At 40.8% G+C, this 19,122-nt stretch overlaps 1 protein-coding gene across 3 annotated transcripts in view; it reads left to right on the top strand.

The window, feature by feature from the left end:
• TXNRD1 (thioredoxin reductase 1) overlaps positions 1–19,122 on the top strand; it is a 71,705-nt gene that overhangs the window by 23,838 nt on the left and 28,745 nt on the right. For all 3 annotated transcript variants that reach the window (XM_058741563.1, XM_058741562.1, XM_058741561.1), the window contains 8 exons: positions 895–967; positions 3,223–3,342; positions 9,628–9,770; positions 10,427–10,542; positions 11,536–11,761; positions 16,306–16,398; positions 17,451–17,527; positions 18,844–19,000. In XM_058741563.1, coding sequence (XP_058597546.1) covers positions 895–967; positions 3,223–3,342; positions 9,628–9,770; positions 10,427–10,542; positions 11,536–11,761; positions 16,306–16,398; positions 17,451–17,527; positions 18,844–19,000 — 1,005 coding nt within the window. The remainder of the gene's footprint in view (positions 1–894; positions 968–3,222; positions 3,343–9,627; positions 9,771–10,426; positions 10,543–11,535; positions 11,762–16,305; positions 16,399–17,450; positions 17,528–18,843; positions 19,001–19,122) is intronic.

The following is a 19,122-nucleotide window of genomic DNA, read 5'->3' as shown; positions in this document are numbered from 1 at the left end:
AAATTTTTTTAATGTTTATTTTTGAGAGAGAGCGTGATAGAACATGAATGGAGGGGTGACAGAGAGAGAGAGGGAGACACAGAATCCGAAGCAGGCTCCAGGCTCTGAGCTGTCAGCACAGAGCCCGACGTGGGGCTCGAACTCAGGAACTGCGATTGGACACTTAACCGACTGAGCCACCCAGGCGCCCCTCGTTCTGTTGGTTTTAAAGGAAACATAGACTCAATCCTTTCCAATAACCTTTGGAGGTTGTAGTTGCCAATACACAAAACTTATTCTCTGAAAAAGATAAAGGATACTCTGCAAAATGAACTTCTGACTATTGTCATCACTCCCCTAAAATCTATTTGGAAAGCTCATAGATACCATCAACTTTCTTACTGGCTTTTCATGTGAAATTTTAGGAAATCTGACAATTTGAGAAGAAAAACTTTCCCAATATTCTGCCTAGATACTGAATTAGATAAAACTTAAAATACTTTCAGAAATACTTACAGAATACAGATTGAATCAAGGGTTGTAGACTGTCCTAAATCTTTTTTACTGGCTATTCACCTTCTGCCTGCTTAGAAAAGACCCCAGGTTCTTCAGATTATTGCTTAATATGTTACTGTTTGCATGGAATTATGTAAGAGGATACTAGTGTGTCGGGAAGACAGTTTTACAACTGTGCTCTGTATGTTCTTTACAACTACCCTGTGACTGTCTCAGTTGCCTAATTTTTATTTTGGAGTCTCACTAACCATCTTGGTGCAGTATCTGAAGTTCCAGGCAGTAATAACTGGTTATGCTGTGGGCACTGTAGCTTAATAAGAATAGCTTGGATTTTTAACAGTCCATTTCTAGTCTGTCATGGTCACCTTTCGAGTTCATTTTAATACGTTTATTTTCTAGGAGGCAGCCAAATATGACAAGAAGATATTGGTCCTGGATTTTGTCACTCCAACCCCCCATGGAACTAGATGGGGTAAGCTTTGAAGTATTTTAGAAGTGGATTTGTAGGAGCAAGTTTTTCCCTGGCATATGTTTAAATGGCTCCTAAAACCCAATTGAAAATTTAAAAGTTAAATTAAAACAACAAAAAAGATATATGCCTCTTTCACTTGTGCTAAGTTAAAATGCAAATGTTAAATGTTGAAAATTTCGAGTTTCTGGCAGTGTCAGGATGATGCAAAACCTTCTCCACAGCTGTCATGATGATTTAAAACTAAAGATTTGAGTAATTTGGCAAACTTAGGGATTTAATGACTGAAAGTTGAAACACTTACCTGTGGGTTTCTGTTTTAAAACCAGTTCCTACATTCGATAAGAACTGGAATCAGATATCTCAGTGGAGAGCCCGTGCTGCTTCCGAATCTTGTGGAATCAATGTTCTGTATTCATTTATTCCACAGATGTTAATTGAACTTACTACGAACCAGGGCATTGGAGATGTAGCAGTGGGTGCGGTAGACGCGAAGTTCTTGTCCTTGTGGAGTTTATATGCTAGCGGGGAGACAAGAGATAAGCAAGAACTTTACAAATTATGATGAGTGGTACTAAAAAAAATTATATGGTGGGATAGAGAGGAACTGGGTAGAGGAAAGAGTTTAACTTTGAGAAGATTATCAAGGAAGGCCTCTGAAGAGGTGGCCTTTAAATGAGGCCAGAGGAATAAGAATGAACCAGCTGTGCCAAAAGCTGAGGAAGAACCTTCCAGGGGACTTTTCTCGGTCTCTGTCACAGAATAGAACATATAAAGGCCCTGAGGCAGGTGGGAGACCTTCATGGTGGTAGCCTGGGTGATACGAGCTGGAGGTAAGATTAGAGACGAAGGCACGTGTCAGGCTGTACAGGTCTCAGTAGGCCGAGATGAGGAATTGGACCTAATCGAAGCCTAGTAGGAAGCCTTTGAGAAGGGGATTGATGTGATACATAAATTTTACCAAGATGACTTAGCTGCTCTGATTAGGAGGCAAGAAGCAGGAACTCTTGGATAAGAGAGTGTCTCACTTTCTAATTCATCCATTCAACAGATATTTATTAGGTGTCGGTGTTGTGTTGGACACTATTCTTTTTTTTTTTTTTTTAATTTTTTTTTTTAACGTTTACTCATTTTTGAGAGACAGAAAGAGACAGAACGTGAGTGAGGGAGGGGCAGAGAGAGAGGGAGACACAGAATTTGAAGCAGACTCCAGGCTGTGGGCTGTCAGCTCAGAGCCTGATGCAGGGCTCAAACCCATGAACTGTGAGATCATGACCTGAGCTGAGGTCACATGCTTAACCAGCTGAGCCACTCAGGTGCCCCATTTTTTTTTTTTTTTAAGTTCATTTATTTTGAGAGAGAGAGAGAGAGAGAGGGAGGGAGGGAGGGACAGAGAGAGAGAGAGAGAGGGAGAGAGAATCCCAAGCAAGCAGGCTTCTCATTGTCAGCACAGAGCCCGATACGGGGCTTGAACCATGAGATCATGACCTGAGCCAAAGTCGGATGCTTAACCTCCTGTGCCACCCAGGTGCCCCAGGCACTATTCTTGTGCTGGGGATAGGCCCTCTGGCCTGGGGAGGTTGCACTCCATAGTGGCAGTCTGGAAGCATTCTCCTCAGAAGGCTTCTGTTTTCTGAGCTGTGACGTCTGCTGCCATCTTGCAATCTCACGCCATTTTGTCTGCCTCCCTGCCTGCCTGTATTTTGTTCTAATGGAGACAGTCTAGTGCCATGTTCTTTAGTCTCAGAGATGCTAAAGCTTGTGTTTGTTTTGGTCATGAATCCTTTTGTGAGAATCCATGAAAGCTGTAGACCACCATCTTAAAAAAAATGCTCACATACACCACATTTTATATGTAGTTCCAGACCCACCACTGTCCAACTGTGGCTAGCTTAATAACCCCTTTACCATACAGTTCTGTGCAAAGATTTGGTGGCAAGTATAGGATTGCATGCAAAGTAAAATTTCAATTTCTGGCATCTTTATCAACAGTCAATTTTGAATTTTTGAGGGTATGGAAATTGTGGAAATCTCATTTTTCTTTTGTTTGAGGGTGAGGTCACTCACTGTGTTTGATACCATAAGGCTCTCTGAGCTTAGAAATGCCTTGAAACTTAGGAATGAATTTGCATAAACAGCATTGGGCTACGTTGGGCAAATAAATTATGATCCTTTGTAGCACATTATAATGATTACTGACCTTTTTCTATCAAGGATCGTGAAGCAGGGTGTAAACTTATTTCTTGATGTTGTTGCAGGTCTCGGAGGAACATGCGTGAATGTGGGTTGCATACCTAAAAAACTGATGCACCAAGCAGCTTTGTTAGGACAAGCCGTGCAAGACTCTCGAAACTACGGTTGGAAGATCGAGGAGACAGGTATGGTAGGAGAGGCTGCTTGTGTTTTTGAGGGGTGCGAGCTGTGGTCTGGGGACGCAGCATCCATTTTTACAAGACTAGAGGATAATCTGGCAGTTTTTATTGTTTATGTTTTTTATGTATAAAATTACTGCAATTACCTTGCGTCACGTAGCTGCACAGAACGGATACTGTACTTAGAGTGTCTTTCTGTAATGGAAAACCAGAATTTTTTCAGGGGTGCCTGGGTGGCTCAGTCGGTTAAGTGTCCGACTTCGGCTCCGGTCATGATCTCACAGTTCGTGAGTTCGAGCCCTGTGTCGGGCTCCGTGCTGACAGCTCAGAGCCTGGAGCCTGCTTTGGATTCCATGTCTCTCTCTCTCTCTGCCCTGCTCATGCTCTGTCTCTGCCTCTCAAAAATGAATAAACTTAAAAAAATAAAAAAAAGAAAAAAAGAAAACCAGAATTTTTTCAGGTAAATTCGTTTTGTATTATTCCTATTTTGTTCTAAACTAATCTCCTACACCCAGCATGGGACTTGAACTCACGACCTTGAGATCAGTAGTCATTTGCTCTATCAGCTGAGCCAGCCAGATGCCCCTCAAGTCAATTCTTATAATTACATAGAGTTTCATAAGGGAGTGCAAATTTGCTTTCCTTTGAAGTTGTTTTGTTTTTCTCTGTCCAAAGAAATCAGTTTATGAGCGCTATTTTTGGGGTGGAGGGACTCTGTTTGTTGAGAAAGCGTTGGTTAGTCTTTGGATAAAATATTTAGAGTACCCTAGCAACCCTAGAGGACTTGAAGAGGAATTTGTTGCCTTTAGAAAGTAGGTTGTATTATTTGGTAGAAGAATAAAATGACGTTGGCACAGCTTCATAGTTAATTAATGACATAGGTCACCATGTCCTTGAAGAGGGAAACTCTAACCTTATCTAATACTAGTTTCGAGATCTACAGAGTATGGGACATTTGCTAGGGTAAATTATTCTATAACTTCTTCTGAGTTTTAATTAATAGTTTATTAAATATTAAAAAAACAAGGCATAAATACATGCTTTGAAAAATTTTGCTCCTACTCAAATTAGTCATGCTTCCTTTGTTTGATGTGTTTACTTCCTGTTTAAAATCAACAGCACTTTTTTTTTCAAGTCTGGAATCTTAGAAGATCAGTTACTTTAAAAGCTTTCTTACGTTGCGGTCATATCTCTTTCCCAGATCCTTACGAGGCTGTTCTCTGTCCGTGACCTTTGGGGCCTCAGGCAGCCTCGTGTCCATTTCTCTTTCCAACAAAAAGGGTAGTTGAGCTGATTCCTTTGACCAATGGAATATGAATCTAACACATAATCTAGCCGTAGTCCACCGCTATTCCCACCTCTACCCACCCCCCCCCCCCCCCAAGTTACTATTTACTCCCATGTCTGAATGTCTCCCCACGAGTCTGCCATTAATACACTCTTTCCTTTCGGGAAGCCTACTTTTGTTTTTCTTTTTAAATCAAAAAAATTTTTTTTACAAACCCTTGTGTCGAGGGCTGACGTTCGCTAGATCACAGTGAGGGAGCTGCTCTGCTACGTATGAAGCCCGGACCCAGAAGCAGGTCGTTTACGAATGGTTTGGCACCAGGTTCCCCACAAACGCGTGTTACGTGACGGGCAAGGGGGACGAGCCTGCTTTTAATGTACCTGGTTCATAAGAGGGTCTCCCTTCAGTTAATTTATTAGACTTCTTAGTAGACATTTTAGAAATTTTAGAAATTCTGCTGATAAAGTCATATAATCTTATTGTCGAGCGTCCACTATTTGCAGGTGAGTCTGTGCTGGGGAAATTCAGATGAATAATACAAATTCTGTTAGCATGCAGATTCTGTTAATCACTCATGCACTAACGTCATCGCTGTACAGACTGAGTACCCTGGGAGCCCAGAGGTAGGACGGGTAATGTGATTGAAGTGGTGTCACGTACTCTTTCCTTCACCCTAGCCTTCCTGACAGCGTTAAAGGTGGGTTATTGTCGTAGGTAGACCTGGGCACAACTGGTGACTTTGCCATTTACTGCCTGTGATGAGGACTGGATACAGTAGGGTGGTAAAATAGCTGCCACTCAGCAGACATTAGTTTCTGTCCTTTCCTCTGGACTTGCTGCTTTTAATTCTTCCGTTCAGAGTTTCAATAAATTAGAGAGTAGACCCTGGCAAGCACTTGGCAAGCACTTGGTTCTTTGGTTACTGGTTTGTAGGAAAACCTTTACAGATACTAAAGGAAGTTGTATATATATATTTTTTTAACGTTTTTATTTATTTTTGAGACAGAGAGAGACAGAGCATGAATGGGGGAGGGGCAGAGAGAGAGAGGGAAACACAAAATCGGAAGCAGGCTCCAGGCTCTGAGCCATCAGCCCAGAGCCCGACGCGGGGCTCGAACTCACAGACTGTGAGATTGTGACCTGAGCCGAAGTCGGACGCTTAACCGACTGAGCCACCCAGGCGCCCCTAGGAAGTTGTATATTTGAACGAAGTTAGTTTCCTCTTAAAGAGGACATGTAACAGGAATATTAATCTGAAAAAGTCTAGAATTTGTTGGAAAAAGTAAGTTTGTTCCAAGCAAATTTTGATTGACGCAGCTTTATAATTTCCATGTACTGTCATCTACGTAGTGAATGCAATCTGTCCCTTAAGTCTAGGTAAAAACAGTGCCGGGGAGCTATACGACTCAGCCACACAATTTTTATTCATTCACACAGGGGTCTAGTACTCAAATTGGTATATTGTACTAATTGATGTTAGCTTTAAACTGTCAACTCTTAAGAAAAATGAAGTTATTGGAACAGAATTCTTAATTTAAAAATGTAGGAAGTATATATAGCGGGTGGGTCTTTAGAATCTTAAAAAGATAAGAGTTAAGTACAAGCCTCCGCTGAATGTGGATTTTTGTTAACAGGGCCAAGTGAGTTCATTCTAATAAATTCAGTAACCAGGTGGATGGTGAAATAGAACTTGGTGAATTGGCGGATCTTTCCAGCAAAAGAATATCTCTGTAGCTGTCATGTAACAATAAGGACTGGCTGTGCTTATTTATGTTGAATTTATTTCTAAGTTACATAATAAAGAACTAATAAATGTCTAGCCACTGAAGTAATAAAGAGTCACTAGTAGCATGGTCCAGATCTATGCGTTAAAACCAGTAAAAGCTCCCTGAATTTCATGGGGTTTTAAAACTTGGATCAAATCAAAGTTGTTTTATTTATCTCTCTTTAAAGAAATTATTTATTCAGCTACGTTAGCAGTGTTACTTTTGTGTTTCTTCCCCCTTTCCAGGTTTTACCATTAGAAATACATACTTTTCTGTTTTTAATGCCTTAATCCTCTTGTATTTGTTAGCAGCGGCAATCCCAAGGTGCTTGATGAGAGCTGTGCCCTGTATTTAAATCCCTTTACTCTTGGTAAATGGAAACCTAGCGGTTTGTTTATTCTGTTATCTTCAATTTTCTCATTAAGCCTTGGGACCTCTGAAGCTTGCTGTGGCCTAGCAGAAAGAACCAGAGCTGGGCTTGGTGGGAGAGGCCTTCTGTGCCTGCCAGAGTCTACCACTGAGGCAGCAGTAAATTACCTCCCTCCTTTGAAAATGGTTGTGATGAGGAATATAGTGGATTTTTTTTTTCAATATATGAAATTTGTTGTCAAAATTGGTTTCCATACAACACCCAGTGCTCATCCCAAAAGGTGCCCTCCTCAATACCCATCACCCACCCTCCCCTCCCTCCCACCCCCCATCAACCCTCAGTTTGTTCTCAGTTTTTAAGAGTCTCTTATGCTTTGGCTCACTCCCACTCTAACCTCTTTTTTTTTTCCCTTCCCCTCCCCCATGGGTTTCTGTTAAGTTTCTCAGGATCCACATAAGAGTGAAAACATATGGTATCTGTCTTTCTCTGTATGGCTTATTTCACTTAGCATCACACTCTCCAGTTCCATCCACGTTGCTACAAAAGGCCATATTTCGTTCTTTCTCATTGCCACGTAGTATTCCATTGTGTATATAAACCACAATTTCTTTATCCATTCATCAGTTGATGGCCATTTAGGCTCTTTCCATCATTTGGCTATTGTTGAGAGTGCTGCTATAAACATTGGGGTACAAGTGCCCCTGTGCATCAGTACTCCTGTATCCCTTGGGTCAATTCCTAGCAGTGCTACTGCTGGGTCATAGGGTAGGTCTATTTTTAATTTTTTGAGGAACCTCCACACTGCTTTCCAGAGCGGCTGCACCAATTTGCATTCCCACCAACAGTGCAAGAGGGTTCCCGTTTCTCCACATCCTCTCCAGCATCTATAGTCTCCTGATTTGTTCATTTTGGCGACTCGGAATATAGTGGATTTAAACAAACATTACTTTATGTCATTAGATCTTAGAGTGAGAAAGAATCTTGGAGGTGTATTTTTCAAATGGGAACCCCCTAGAGGCTGCTGATCCCTGTTCCCACAGATGAAGTATGAAGGCTTATTTTACATTTTTTGAATAGAAACCTATCTAATCTCACGTCCTTGACCAAAGAACAGCGCTCTAGTTGTCTGGGAGGGTTGTCTTCTCTGACGCTGCAGATAGCTCCAGGCATGGTGGAGGAGGAAAGGGACCTGGACCAGGCAGCATAGCTGAATCTGCCTGGGACAGGGGTAGGGGGAGTAACACATCCAGGACTCAGTGTGATCTGCCCTTTTCCTAAAGCTCTGAACTGAGAACGTACAGAGAAAGCCTCAGGCCTTTAAACAAACAAAGAAACAAACAAAAAACCTGGAGCCCAGTCATGTAAACTGGATGAATTGGTCGTTTCTGGAAGATTTCTTTGCTTTATATATTTTAGATTTATCAATTTGAGTTCCCTGTGCTCAAGAATTAAATCTGCCTTTCAAACATTAAGTATTTGAGAATCCCATTATCATTACAAAGAAAGCAAGATCATTGCAGAGTTACTATTCTGTTCCATTCCTAGTGGAGAAACCGGAAGTGAACCCTATCATCTTTTTTCTGGTGTTGCTAGGTGGAGGCCAGATGGGCAGGTGGGCAGCATCCCCCACTCCCGTCGCCCCGCACCTAGTTCTCTTAGTACTGCAGTCACAGTGGCTTCTGCAGTCACAGTGGCTTCTGCAGTCACTGTCCTTTTAAGTTGAATTGATCTCCCAAAGTCTAACATTTTACGGTTCTGTGAAACGAACATCGATGATCTGTTCTCTAGGAGGCCACAAACCAATTTTTGTGCTGTCATTCCCGATTCCAGACACTGGCCATTGTGTCTTGTAGACTTGGTTCACCACCTCCTATGTGGTCAAGCTACTTAACCCTGAATCTAAGATTGAGACTCCTCATTTCCATGACAGTCTTTCAGTATATGTTGGTTTTCTTTTCCTTCCTTCTAAACCACAGCTTTCCTAGAATCTGTCTTCTTCATACCACCAGAGTATATTTTCTATATATCCTATTTTTTTCCTTGTTATTCATGAGGTATTAATTAGTAAATGATTGATTTTTATGCATTGAAGTTCAGTATATTTGTGCCTGACTCAAACGATTCATTTTATAATAGAATTTAAAAATCGTCCTCTCTTTGGTGAGGGAGGGATTTGGGGGGGCAGTGAGACAGACTCTCAAAATTCTCTGTTGATATCAAGGGTCAGCAAACTTGTTTTATAAAGGGCCAGACAGTAAATATTTTAGGTTTCATGGGACCTACTCATCTGTCACAACTACTGAGCCCTGTCATCATAGCACAAAAGAAGCCTTAGACAACGTGTAAATAAACGATCATTGGTGTATTTTAGTAAAACTGCTTATAAAAAAGGTGATGGGCTGCATTTGACTGTGGGGCCTTAATTTGCCTTTGTTTACCAGCCTCTGGTTTAGACATTGTTACCAGTTTAGTGACTCCAGACTACATCAAGATCCCTTGGGGATTGTTACAGGGTATAGAATCCTCCAGGCTTCACCATTACCCCAGCAATCAGTATTTACAATCAAAGTAAAATTCCCGTTCATTTCTAAAGAAGTAAAAAGGATTATGCATGGTTATTTTAGTTATTATGCGTGGTTATTTTAAGAATTTCCAGGAAGCCTGACATTATGTAATTGTATGGTAGTTTTCTAAAAAAGGAAAGAATATTTGAGCTTGAAAAGGATGTTTATGTGTTTGAAATGAAGGACCCTGCTGTTTTAGACAAAAAGGTCTACCCTTTGTAATCCATGCGAACAGTTCCTGAGAAGTGATCTTTGCCAGGCGATTGAAAAGCTAAAAACGTTTTGTGTTATTTTCTTGTGCAGTTAAACATGACTGGGATAAGATGACAGAAGCTGTACAGAATTACATCGGCTCCCTGAACTGGGGCTACCGGGTCGCTCTGCGGGAGAGAAAAGTGACCTATGAGAATGCATATGGCCAGTTTGTAGGTCCTCATAGGATTAAGGTAATTGTGTGACACCCTGAGGAGCTAATGTTTGTCTGTCTTAAACTTTTGTGAGGGGTAGGGGAGGAAAAGAGAAAGTGATTGTCTTGATAAAAGTAAAAGCCATGGTGACCCAAACTGTCCAGTTTGATGATTTTGCAGACACATCTTCTTATGGGCCTTTTCCGTGTGGTTGTAGCAGTGTAAGAATACTGGATTTGGGGCCAGATTACCTGGATCTGAGTCTTGGCCCTGCCACTTATTAGCCTTATGATTTTGAGTAAGTCCGTTAATTTCTTAGAGCCTTAGTACGTATTACCAAATTTTTTTTTAAAAATTTTTTTTTTTTCAACGTTTTTTATTTATTTTTGGGACAGAGAGAGACAGAGCATGAACGGGGAAGGGGCAGAGAGAGAGGGAGACACACAGAATTGGAAACAGGCTCCAGGCTCCGAGCCATCGGCCCAGAGCCTGACACGGGGCTCGAACTCACGGACCGCGAGATCGTGACCTGGCTGAAGTCGGACGCTTAACCGACTGTGCCACCCAGGCGCCCCCGTATTACCAAATTTTTATGAGGATCAAACTGGATAATGTGGCGAATGGCCTCTGTTCACTATAAGTACAATTTTAATGAACTCTAGCTTATTAAAAGTTGGCACTTGGTTTCTTTGTAGGCAACAAATAACAAAGGCAAAGAAAAAATTTATACAGCAGAGAAATTTCTCATTGCTACTGGTGAGAGGCCACGGTATCTGGGCATCCCTGGTGACAAAGAGTTCTGCATCAGCAGGTGAGGGGGCACCGGAGGGAGAAAAGGAGGCACCCGTTGTTGAGTTCTACTTTTCAGTTTTTTTCTTCAAACCCATTTAGTCCATTTCCTAGAACTTCCGAGGGTTTTTTTTTTTTTTTTTTTTTTAATTTAATTTCTGTGTTTCTGCCCAAAGGGACAGGGGCCTGGGAAAAAGAGAAGGGAAAAAATTCTTTTATGCAAGAGAACATTTAAAAAATTCAAAACTATAAACATGGGTCTTTCTTACCACCCACTTAACATCACTGTTAACATATAAATACATACTTATATTGAAAGTTCTGTTTGAAATTTATACATGTGTGGGCATGTTTTGTAAACGTGTTAACATACTATGGTTGACAAATGTGTCCTCTTGGATGCTTTCTGCTGAGGAGTTTCTGCTCATGTTACACATTATTTCTTCTCAGGCCCTTTTTCGGGGAGGGTATGTGATTTTTTTTCCTTGGCACCTCATATAGGGGCAGCTCAGATGGCGACTGTTGTCTTCTCCGTCTTGGATGGGTTTCCTTCTTATATTTAAAAAAAACTCATTTCCTAAAAATGCTTTTGTGATCCCTCTCACGTCTCGTGTATTCTTTACTTGGCTAAAAGATTTTGTCAGCTTTTACTCTTTATAGTTGGTTTTTATATGACAAAACAGTTATGTTGGAAGTTTTCCCCTACTCCTCTCTTGCTGATTCGTGTTCTAGATAGATCTTCCACCTCGGAGACTGTGTTTGGCTGTGGGCAGCTTGAGCTGCTCCCAGAGCAACTGAGTGGCAAGAAAGGAACTGGGTCTAAGCCCTCGTAAACAGTTTTCATAGATTATGTATGCAGCCAATTGAATGTTTTTAGTTTTTAAAAGTGTATTCTTAAGAAAGCAAAAATATTTACTTTGATTCAGTCATTACTCACATAGGAACATTTTCAATTTCTTTCTTTTCTTCCCCACCCCCCCACCTTTTTTTTTTTTTTTTTTTAATTTCTTTTCAGTGATGATCTTTTCTCCTTACCTTACTGCCCGGGTAAGACCCTGGTGGTTGGAGCATCGTATGTCGCCTTGGAATGTGCTGGATTTCTTGCTGGCATCGGTTTAGATGTCACTGTTATGGTACGGTCCATCCTCCTGAGAGGATTTGACCAGGACATGGCCAACAAAATTGGCGAACATATGGAAGAACATGGTGTCAAGTTTATAAAACAGTTCATACCAATAAAAGTAAGTGGAGTTGCTGGTAGGTTTGTTGGTTTCATACTCCTGTTTAGGCAGGAGAGAGAGGGTTGGGGTAGGTGATGGAAGCGTTCCTTCTGCGGTCTAAACCATCGGGAGTGCTGCGGTTTCTCAGCTGTGATGTCGGTATATGAACTTGTACCCACTGCCACCTGAAGAGCTTTGTTCTTCTCTGCAGCTCAGTAATTTCTTTATTCTCCTCTCACCCTTCTTACTTTTAGTTCTCTTCTGTTTAATGTTTCCCTTCATACATTCCTTCACTTTATAATCTTTGGTCTGTTATCCTTTGTTTCTTTGTACACACCAGTGATTGAAATAAGAGTTCAAGACCCGGCTGATTTTGAAATGTTCTTCATGAGAAATTTGTCCTTGTGTACCATGTCGTCAACAGAAACACTGTATTATTCTGGCTTCTCTGAAAATGATTATCTAAATTTGTTACATGGGCTCCCTTTTTTTTTTTTTCCTGCTTATTTAGTCTCCTTTTGAAAAGGTGGAAAAATAGGCCAAGTTACACTGGGAATTGTTAACACCATCACAAATATTTTGATACATAAAAGTGACAAAATCAATCACTTCTCGTGTCTCTAATAGATGAGTTTCCTTTAGTGCAGGTAAGGATGAGACCGTTGTGTTAAAGTTAAGGAATTCTGGCTGTCATTTGCTCAGCGGGTTAACTTAGGCCCTTTGGGTGACCGTGTTAAGAATCGCTTCATGTTGATAAGAGTTCGAGCGTTGGGATGAGAATGACCTACTTTCGATACTGTCCTACCATTTTCTTGCTGTATGTCTTTGGGGAAATTATTTAACGTCTGTGAGCTTCAGTTTCTTCCATAAAATTAGGATAATAACAGCAGCTATCTCAGAGTTCTTGTGAAGATTGCATTAGCTGACACTTAGGAAGTAATTAGAACAGTACCTGGCAGAGAGTAAGTCTAATACTGTTGTGAGGGGGAAGCAGCACAGGTCCTGGAAGTTATCGCTCCTTGATTCCTGGAGGTGTCTTTTAGGGAGTAGAAGTACATGTGATCCATTTGCCTTAGGGCTGTGGTTAGAAAACAGCAGCTGTACATACAAGTTGTGCCGTGGAAAAGGAACATCTGCTTCCATGATGTCTATTTTTAATTCCAACATGCAGCAGCAACATGCAGTGTTACATTAGTTTCAGGTGTACGATACAGTGAGTCAATACTTCCACCCTTTACTCACTGCTCATGAGAAGTGTGTTCTGTGTTTTTGTTCTGTTTTGTTTTGAGAGAGAGAGAGAGAGAGAGAGAGAGAGAGAGTGAGCATGCAAGCAGGGGAGAGGGTCAGAGGGGGAAAGAGAGAATCTTAAGCAGGCCCCGCACTCCACAAGCATGGAACCCGGCTTGGGGCTCGATCCCTTGACCCTGGCATCATGACCTGAGCTGAAGTCAAGAGTTGGACTATTCATCGACTGAGCCACTTAAGTACTCTGAGAAGTGTGATCTTAATCCCCATCACCTATCTCACCCATCCCCCACCCACCTCCCCTCTGGTAACCATCTGTTGGTTTTCTGTAGTTAAGAGTCTGTTTCTTGGTTCATCTGTTGTTGTTTCTTTTTTTTTAATTTTTTTTTTAATGTTTATTTTTGAGAGAGAGAGAGAGAGAGAGAGAGACAGAGTGTGAGCAGGGCAGGGGCAGAGAGAGAGGGAAACACAGACTCTGAAGCAGGCTCCAGGCTCCGAGCTGTCAGCACAGAGCCTGATGCGGGGCTCAAACTCACGGACCGTGAGATCATGACCTGCGCCGAAGTTGGATAAGTTGGATGCTTAACCAACTGAGCCACCCAGGTGCCCCGTGGTTCATCTGTTTTTTTTCTTTTGTTCATTTGTTTTGTTTCTTAAATTCCATATAGGAGTGAAATCATGTGGTATTCGTCTTTCTCTGACTGGCTTATTTCGCTTAGCATCTGTGTTGTTGCAAATAGCAAGATTTCATTCTTTTTTTATGGCTGAGTAATCATTTTTTATATGAACCACATCTTTATTCAACTACCGATAGACACTTGGGTTGCTTCTGTAATCTGGCTGTCGTAAATAATGCTGCGATAAGCATAGGGGTGCGTATATCCTTTCGCATTAGTGTTTTTGTATTCTTTGGGTAAATATCTGGTAGTGGAATTACTGCATATGGTAGTTCTATTTTTTTCTTTAGCTTTTTTTGTTGTTGTTGTTGTTTTAAAGAGCGAGAGAAAGTGCAAACAGAGGAGGGGCAGAGAGAGAGAAAGGGAGAGAATCTTCAGCAGGCTTCACTGGCAGCACAGAGCCCAAGGCGAGGCTTGGTCCCACGACCCAATGACCATGACCTGAACTGAAATCAAGAGTCGGACGCTTGACTGACTGAGCCACCCAGGTGCCCCAGTGGTTCTGTTTTTAATTTTTTAAGGATCCTCCAGTATGGCTGCACCAGTTTCTATTCCCGCCAATAAATGCATGAGGGTTCCTGTTTCCCTACATCCTTGCCAACGCATGTTTATGTTTTTTGATTTTAGCCATTCTGACAGGTGTAAGATGATATCTGATTGTGGTTTTGATTTGCATTTCCCTGATGATGAGTGATGTTGACCATCTTTCCCTGTGTCCGTTTGCCACGTGGATGTCTTTGGAGAAATGTCTGTTCATGTTTTCTGTCCATTTTTTAAGTGGATTTTTTTTTTTTTTGGTATTGAGTTGTATAAATTCTTTGTTTTTTTAATAAGTTCAGTATATATTTTGGATACTAACCCTGTATTAGATATGTCATTTGCAAATATCTTCCCCCATTCAGTAGGTTGTCTTTTAGTCCTGTTGATTGTTTTCCTTTGCTGTCTGTGCAAAAGGTTTTTATTTTGATAAAGTCCCAATAGTTTATTTTTATTTTTGTTTCCCTCGCTTTAGGAGACATATCTTAGAAAGATATTGCTGTGGCCGATGTCATAGAAAGTACTGCCTGTATTGTCTTCTAGGATTTTTATGGTTTCAGTTCTCTCATTTAGATCCTTAATCCATCTTGAGTTTATTTTTGTGTATAGTATAAGAAAGTGGTTCAGTTTCTTTTCTTTTTTTTTTTTTTTTGCACGTAGCTGTCCAGTTTTCCCAACATCATTTGTTGAAGAGACTTTTTCCATTGCATATTCTTGCCTCCTTTGTTGAAGATGAATTGACCATTCCTCTATAATGTCTTAACATTGGGAGAGTTGTGGGCCCTTTTGAGAATCTCATAGACTATCCCCTAGTGAAATAAACCTGTGTCTGTGCACATTAACATTTTACCTGGGTTACCAAGGTGTCTCTGGTCTCCTTGGGTCACGGTGAACACATGCTGTGTTCTTCAGTGACCTGATAGAAGCGGCCTTTGGCAGGGGGGAAGGCGAGAGTGCATTGTGTGATGTGCACAGAGATTGTGGGGAATAAAGTCGTCCTAAATGCAGAAATTGTTGTAGACATAGGAAAAGCCTAACTGGAACACAAAAGTGAGTGAGGCAGGAAGGAATTAGAGGTGAGATGAGGCCCTTATCATTTTTGGGTAAATCTGAGCTAATGCAGGTAATCTGACTAATGCAGCTCTTCTCCAAAGATTACATTATAGCTTAACTACGAAAGACATTTTCAGTATGTTCAGATGGGCTTAACTATGTAAGAAGGAAGGGATTTGAGAAGGAAATTTTTGCTACTTATTAATGGTGAAAGTAAAATGACCCTTGACCATTTTCCCATGCAGAGTGGTTGCATTTAAAAGGCAGAGTAGAAATTGCAGGTGACTTTATGAGTTTCTCCCAGTAAATATTTTACAGGAACCCATGATTTGCTGCCAGTGCAGAGACCAAGGTTAACTGCAGGCTTGCAGAAGCCTCTAGGTGATAAGGGTTTTCATTTGTTGCAACGCAGTCTGAAGGTTATTGTTGACATCCAGGAGTGGTGAGCTGGTATGTTTAATCTCATCTGGCATAGTGCACGTTCCGGGGCTTGCTTGTTCTTCCCTACATCTTGAACAACGAAGACCACCCCTCGTCCTTATAAACGTACCTCCTTGCTCACTATGCTTTTTAGGGCTTTCTGGCTGTTTACCTGTATCATGTTTGATCTACTCCAGTGTCTGTTCTTTGTTGACAAAGCTGAACGTCTGTAGCCAGAAGACAATCTCTGAATTTGAGCCGTAGTGGCTCTCCAGGGGATTAAGGGCTCTGGGTGAGTTACGAGATAGGAGCCTGGGAAGAGCGACGTCATTAGCTGTGTTTTAGGGATCGTAGTGTGCTTTCTCTGGCTTTTTCCTTTCCCACTTTTTTCTCTTTGAAATTTATTCTGTTTGGGAACTATTGGAAAGAAAGCCCCTCTAGCAAACATTAAGCAGCAAGAAAAAGGGGGATAAAATAGAAAAATCTCTTAATGTCCTAATGATGTTATGGTGAGGGGGGGTGGGACATGAAAGACCTCTCACGCCAGATTTTGTGTTTTCACTTTGGGTCAACCTGATAGGAGGGAGTTGATACATGTCTTTATTGTGGAGTAAAACTTTGTCACTTTTATAGGTTGAACAAATTGAAGCAGGGACACCAGGCCGACTCAGGGTGGTAGCCCAGTCCACCAGTGGTGGTGAAACCATTGAAGGAGAGTATAATACGGTAAGGAATGGACCCAGGTTAGCCCTTTATTAGAAAGCAAATAATGTGTTTATTGGCTATTTGGATATTTGCTGGGTACATGTAATGGCTGCTTTCTATTTTCAAAACCTGATTATGTTCCTATTCTAAGACATCTATATTGCTTGTGATATTGTAATTTGCTTTGGGATAGGGATGGCTTCAAATTTTCTTCCATGTAACTTAAAAATATCATTTGTCAAATAGCTATAAAAAGACCCCCTTTTTAAATGAAGTAGAACTTCTCTGTCCTTCAAAATTTTATCTTCATAGCTCACTACTTTAAAAAAGAAAAACAAAACTTAAGGGGTGCGTGGGTGGCTCAGTCAGTTAAGCTTCCAGCTTCGGCTCAGGTCATGATCTCACCGTTGGTGAGTTCTAGCCCCGCATTGGGCTCTGTGTTGACAACTTAGAGCCTGGAGCCTGCTTCGGATTCTGTGTCTTCCTCTCTCTCTGCCCCTCCCCTGCTTGCACTCTGTCCCTCTCTCTCAAAAATAAACATTTAGAAAAAAAAAAAATCTTAAAAAAAAAACTAATTCAGTCATAGGCTATGTTGTCTTTGTCTCTAAACTTCACTAGATTTATAAAGGAATTGCTAACTTTTTTCTTAATCAATGGATGAGGATTTCTGCTATATCCTGTTCAAAGGATTTTTTTGTTTGTTTGTTTGTTTGTTTTAATTTGCTTAAACTCTTGCATTTTTTTTTTTAAGTTTATTTATTTTGAGAGAGAAAGAGTGTGTGGGGGGGGCCCCAAAGAGAGAGAATCCCAAGCAGGTTCCGCACTGTCCATTGATAGTGCAGAGCCCAGTTCAGGGCTCAGACCCACAAACTGAGATCGTGACCTGAGCTGGAACCAAGAGTCAGACACTTAACTGGCTGAGCCACCTGGGTGCCCCATAAACTCTTACGTTATTTTCTTAATGAAATATTTCTTTACAGGTCTGGAAAGTGAAATCAGAGTAGCTTAATGGTTAAGTAACTTACGTGAAGTCTTTTTAATCATACTCACCTGGTATATTAATACTTTTTCAGGTATTGCTGGCAATAGGAAGAGACGCTTGCACAAGAAAACTTGGCTTAGAAACCGTGGGGGTAAAGATAAATGACAAGTAAGAAAATAATTTTATTGTGTCTTACTGAATATTATTTCAGTGTTGATAATACTGATTAATAGTGGAGTTTTAGATTGTCAGAGTTAGTTTTTATCATAGTTGGAGATTTCCCTTTTTAAGCCTAGAGATCTCTTCCTTCAGTGCCGCTCACGTTGGTATTTTCTGTTTGTTTTATTTTGTTTTTTCCTTTTCAAAATCTAAGTGGAAGATAGGGCGGCTTGCAGTTTGTTTCTTTAATGTACAGTGTATAGAATAAAAGAGTCTAACCCCCCAGTTAATTGCAGGCATGTGCTTTGAGCTTGACTAAATAATACGTAGATCTGAACCATGTTGAGAGCTACTAAGTTTTAGGATGATGAGTGGTCACTGCATTTCTAGTGACAGCTACAAGTATGAAAAACTTACTTGCAAGGGTTGAAGTTAAAATCCTTTGGCCTATAGCAGTAGAGGAGATAACTGAGACTCAGTGGTATCTGCTTATCTGCTGTCTGGGGTATATCCCAATATCACCTTCCTTACAGCCAAGTAGAAACAAGTGCTGTGAATGGGAACTGCCTTGGAAGCTAAAAAATAAAGGTGTTTTTGTTTTGTTTTGTTTTTGTCCCTTCTAGGAATAACATCTATTCTGGAGAAGAGACTTCCTAATCTTAGTGTGAGGATTTTTGTTTTATTTATTTTTTAACTAGGGTAGACAGACAGAATTGTTGAGGAGGTCACCAATAAGATTTAGCAGACCAAATATTGCACCAGCATAATAAACATACTAGCCTATTTCCAGGGGGTCCAAAGCTTAGATTTTATATAATGGAAACAGCTAACACTTATTCTGCACTTACTGTGAGCCATGGACCGTTGTGCTGAATATTTTGTACCTATTTTCATTTAATCCTCACAGCCCCTTAAGGTAGTTGATGGCATCCCTTTTCTTCTTACAGTGTTCTCATTATTATTGTTCGCATTAATAGGTGGGAAAATAAAGCTCAGAGATATTAAATAGCCCTCCCAACATCATAGAGGTGACAACTCACAGACCTAGTTGTTATAGTTTAGAATACACATATTCTTAACCACTCTGTTGTAGTTTTCTCCCAGGTTTTCTTACAGTTTTCTTATTCCAGAATTGTCTCTAAGCTTTTAAAATACTCATTTTATTTTATTTTATGTATGCAGGTATGTATGTATTTTTAAATAATACGTTAGAATGCTGCCCTTTGCTAGAGTCACAATTTTGGCTTCTTTGGGAGAAAGGGGAATTTTTTTGTTCCACTTAATTAATAGGAGTAATTGATGATTTTAACTGAATGAATTTTCAGGACTGGAAAAATACCTGTCACAGATGAAGAGCAGACCAACGTGCCTTATATCTATGCCATCGGCGATATATTGGAGGGGAAGCTTGAGCTCACCCCAGTAGCAATCCAGGCAGGGAGACTGCTGGCTCAGAGGCTCTATGCTGGCTCCAATATCAAGGTGAGCTTGTGGCTGACACCTGTTGATACTGGTTTTAGTAACACCACTATCCTCTGTTTAAGGGTAGCTGTGAAGTTTTCCAGGTCTTGAATAATTTAGTTCTCTTGCTGGTGGCATCCTAC

The sequence above is a fragment of the Neofelis nebulosa genome, chromosome 8 (genome assembly GCF_028018385.1).
Source record: "Neofelis nebulosa isolate mNeoNeb1 chromosome 8, mNeoNeb1.pri, whole genome shotgun sequence".
Taxonomy (NCBI): Eukaryota; Metazoa; Chordata; class Mammalia; order Carnivora; family Felidae; genus Neofelis; species Neofelis nebulosa.
This window is presented reverse-complemented; position numbering and strand designations above follow the sequence as displayed.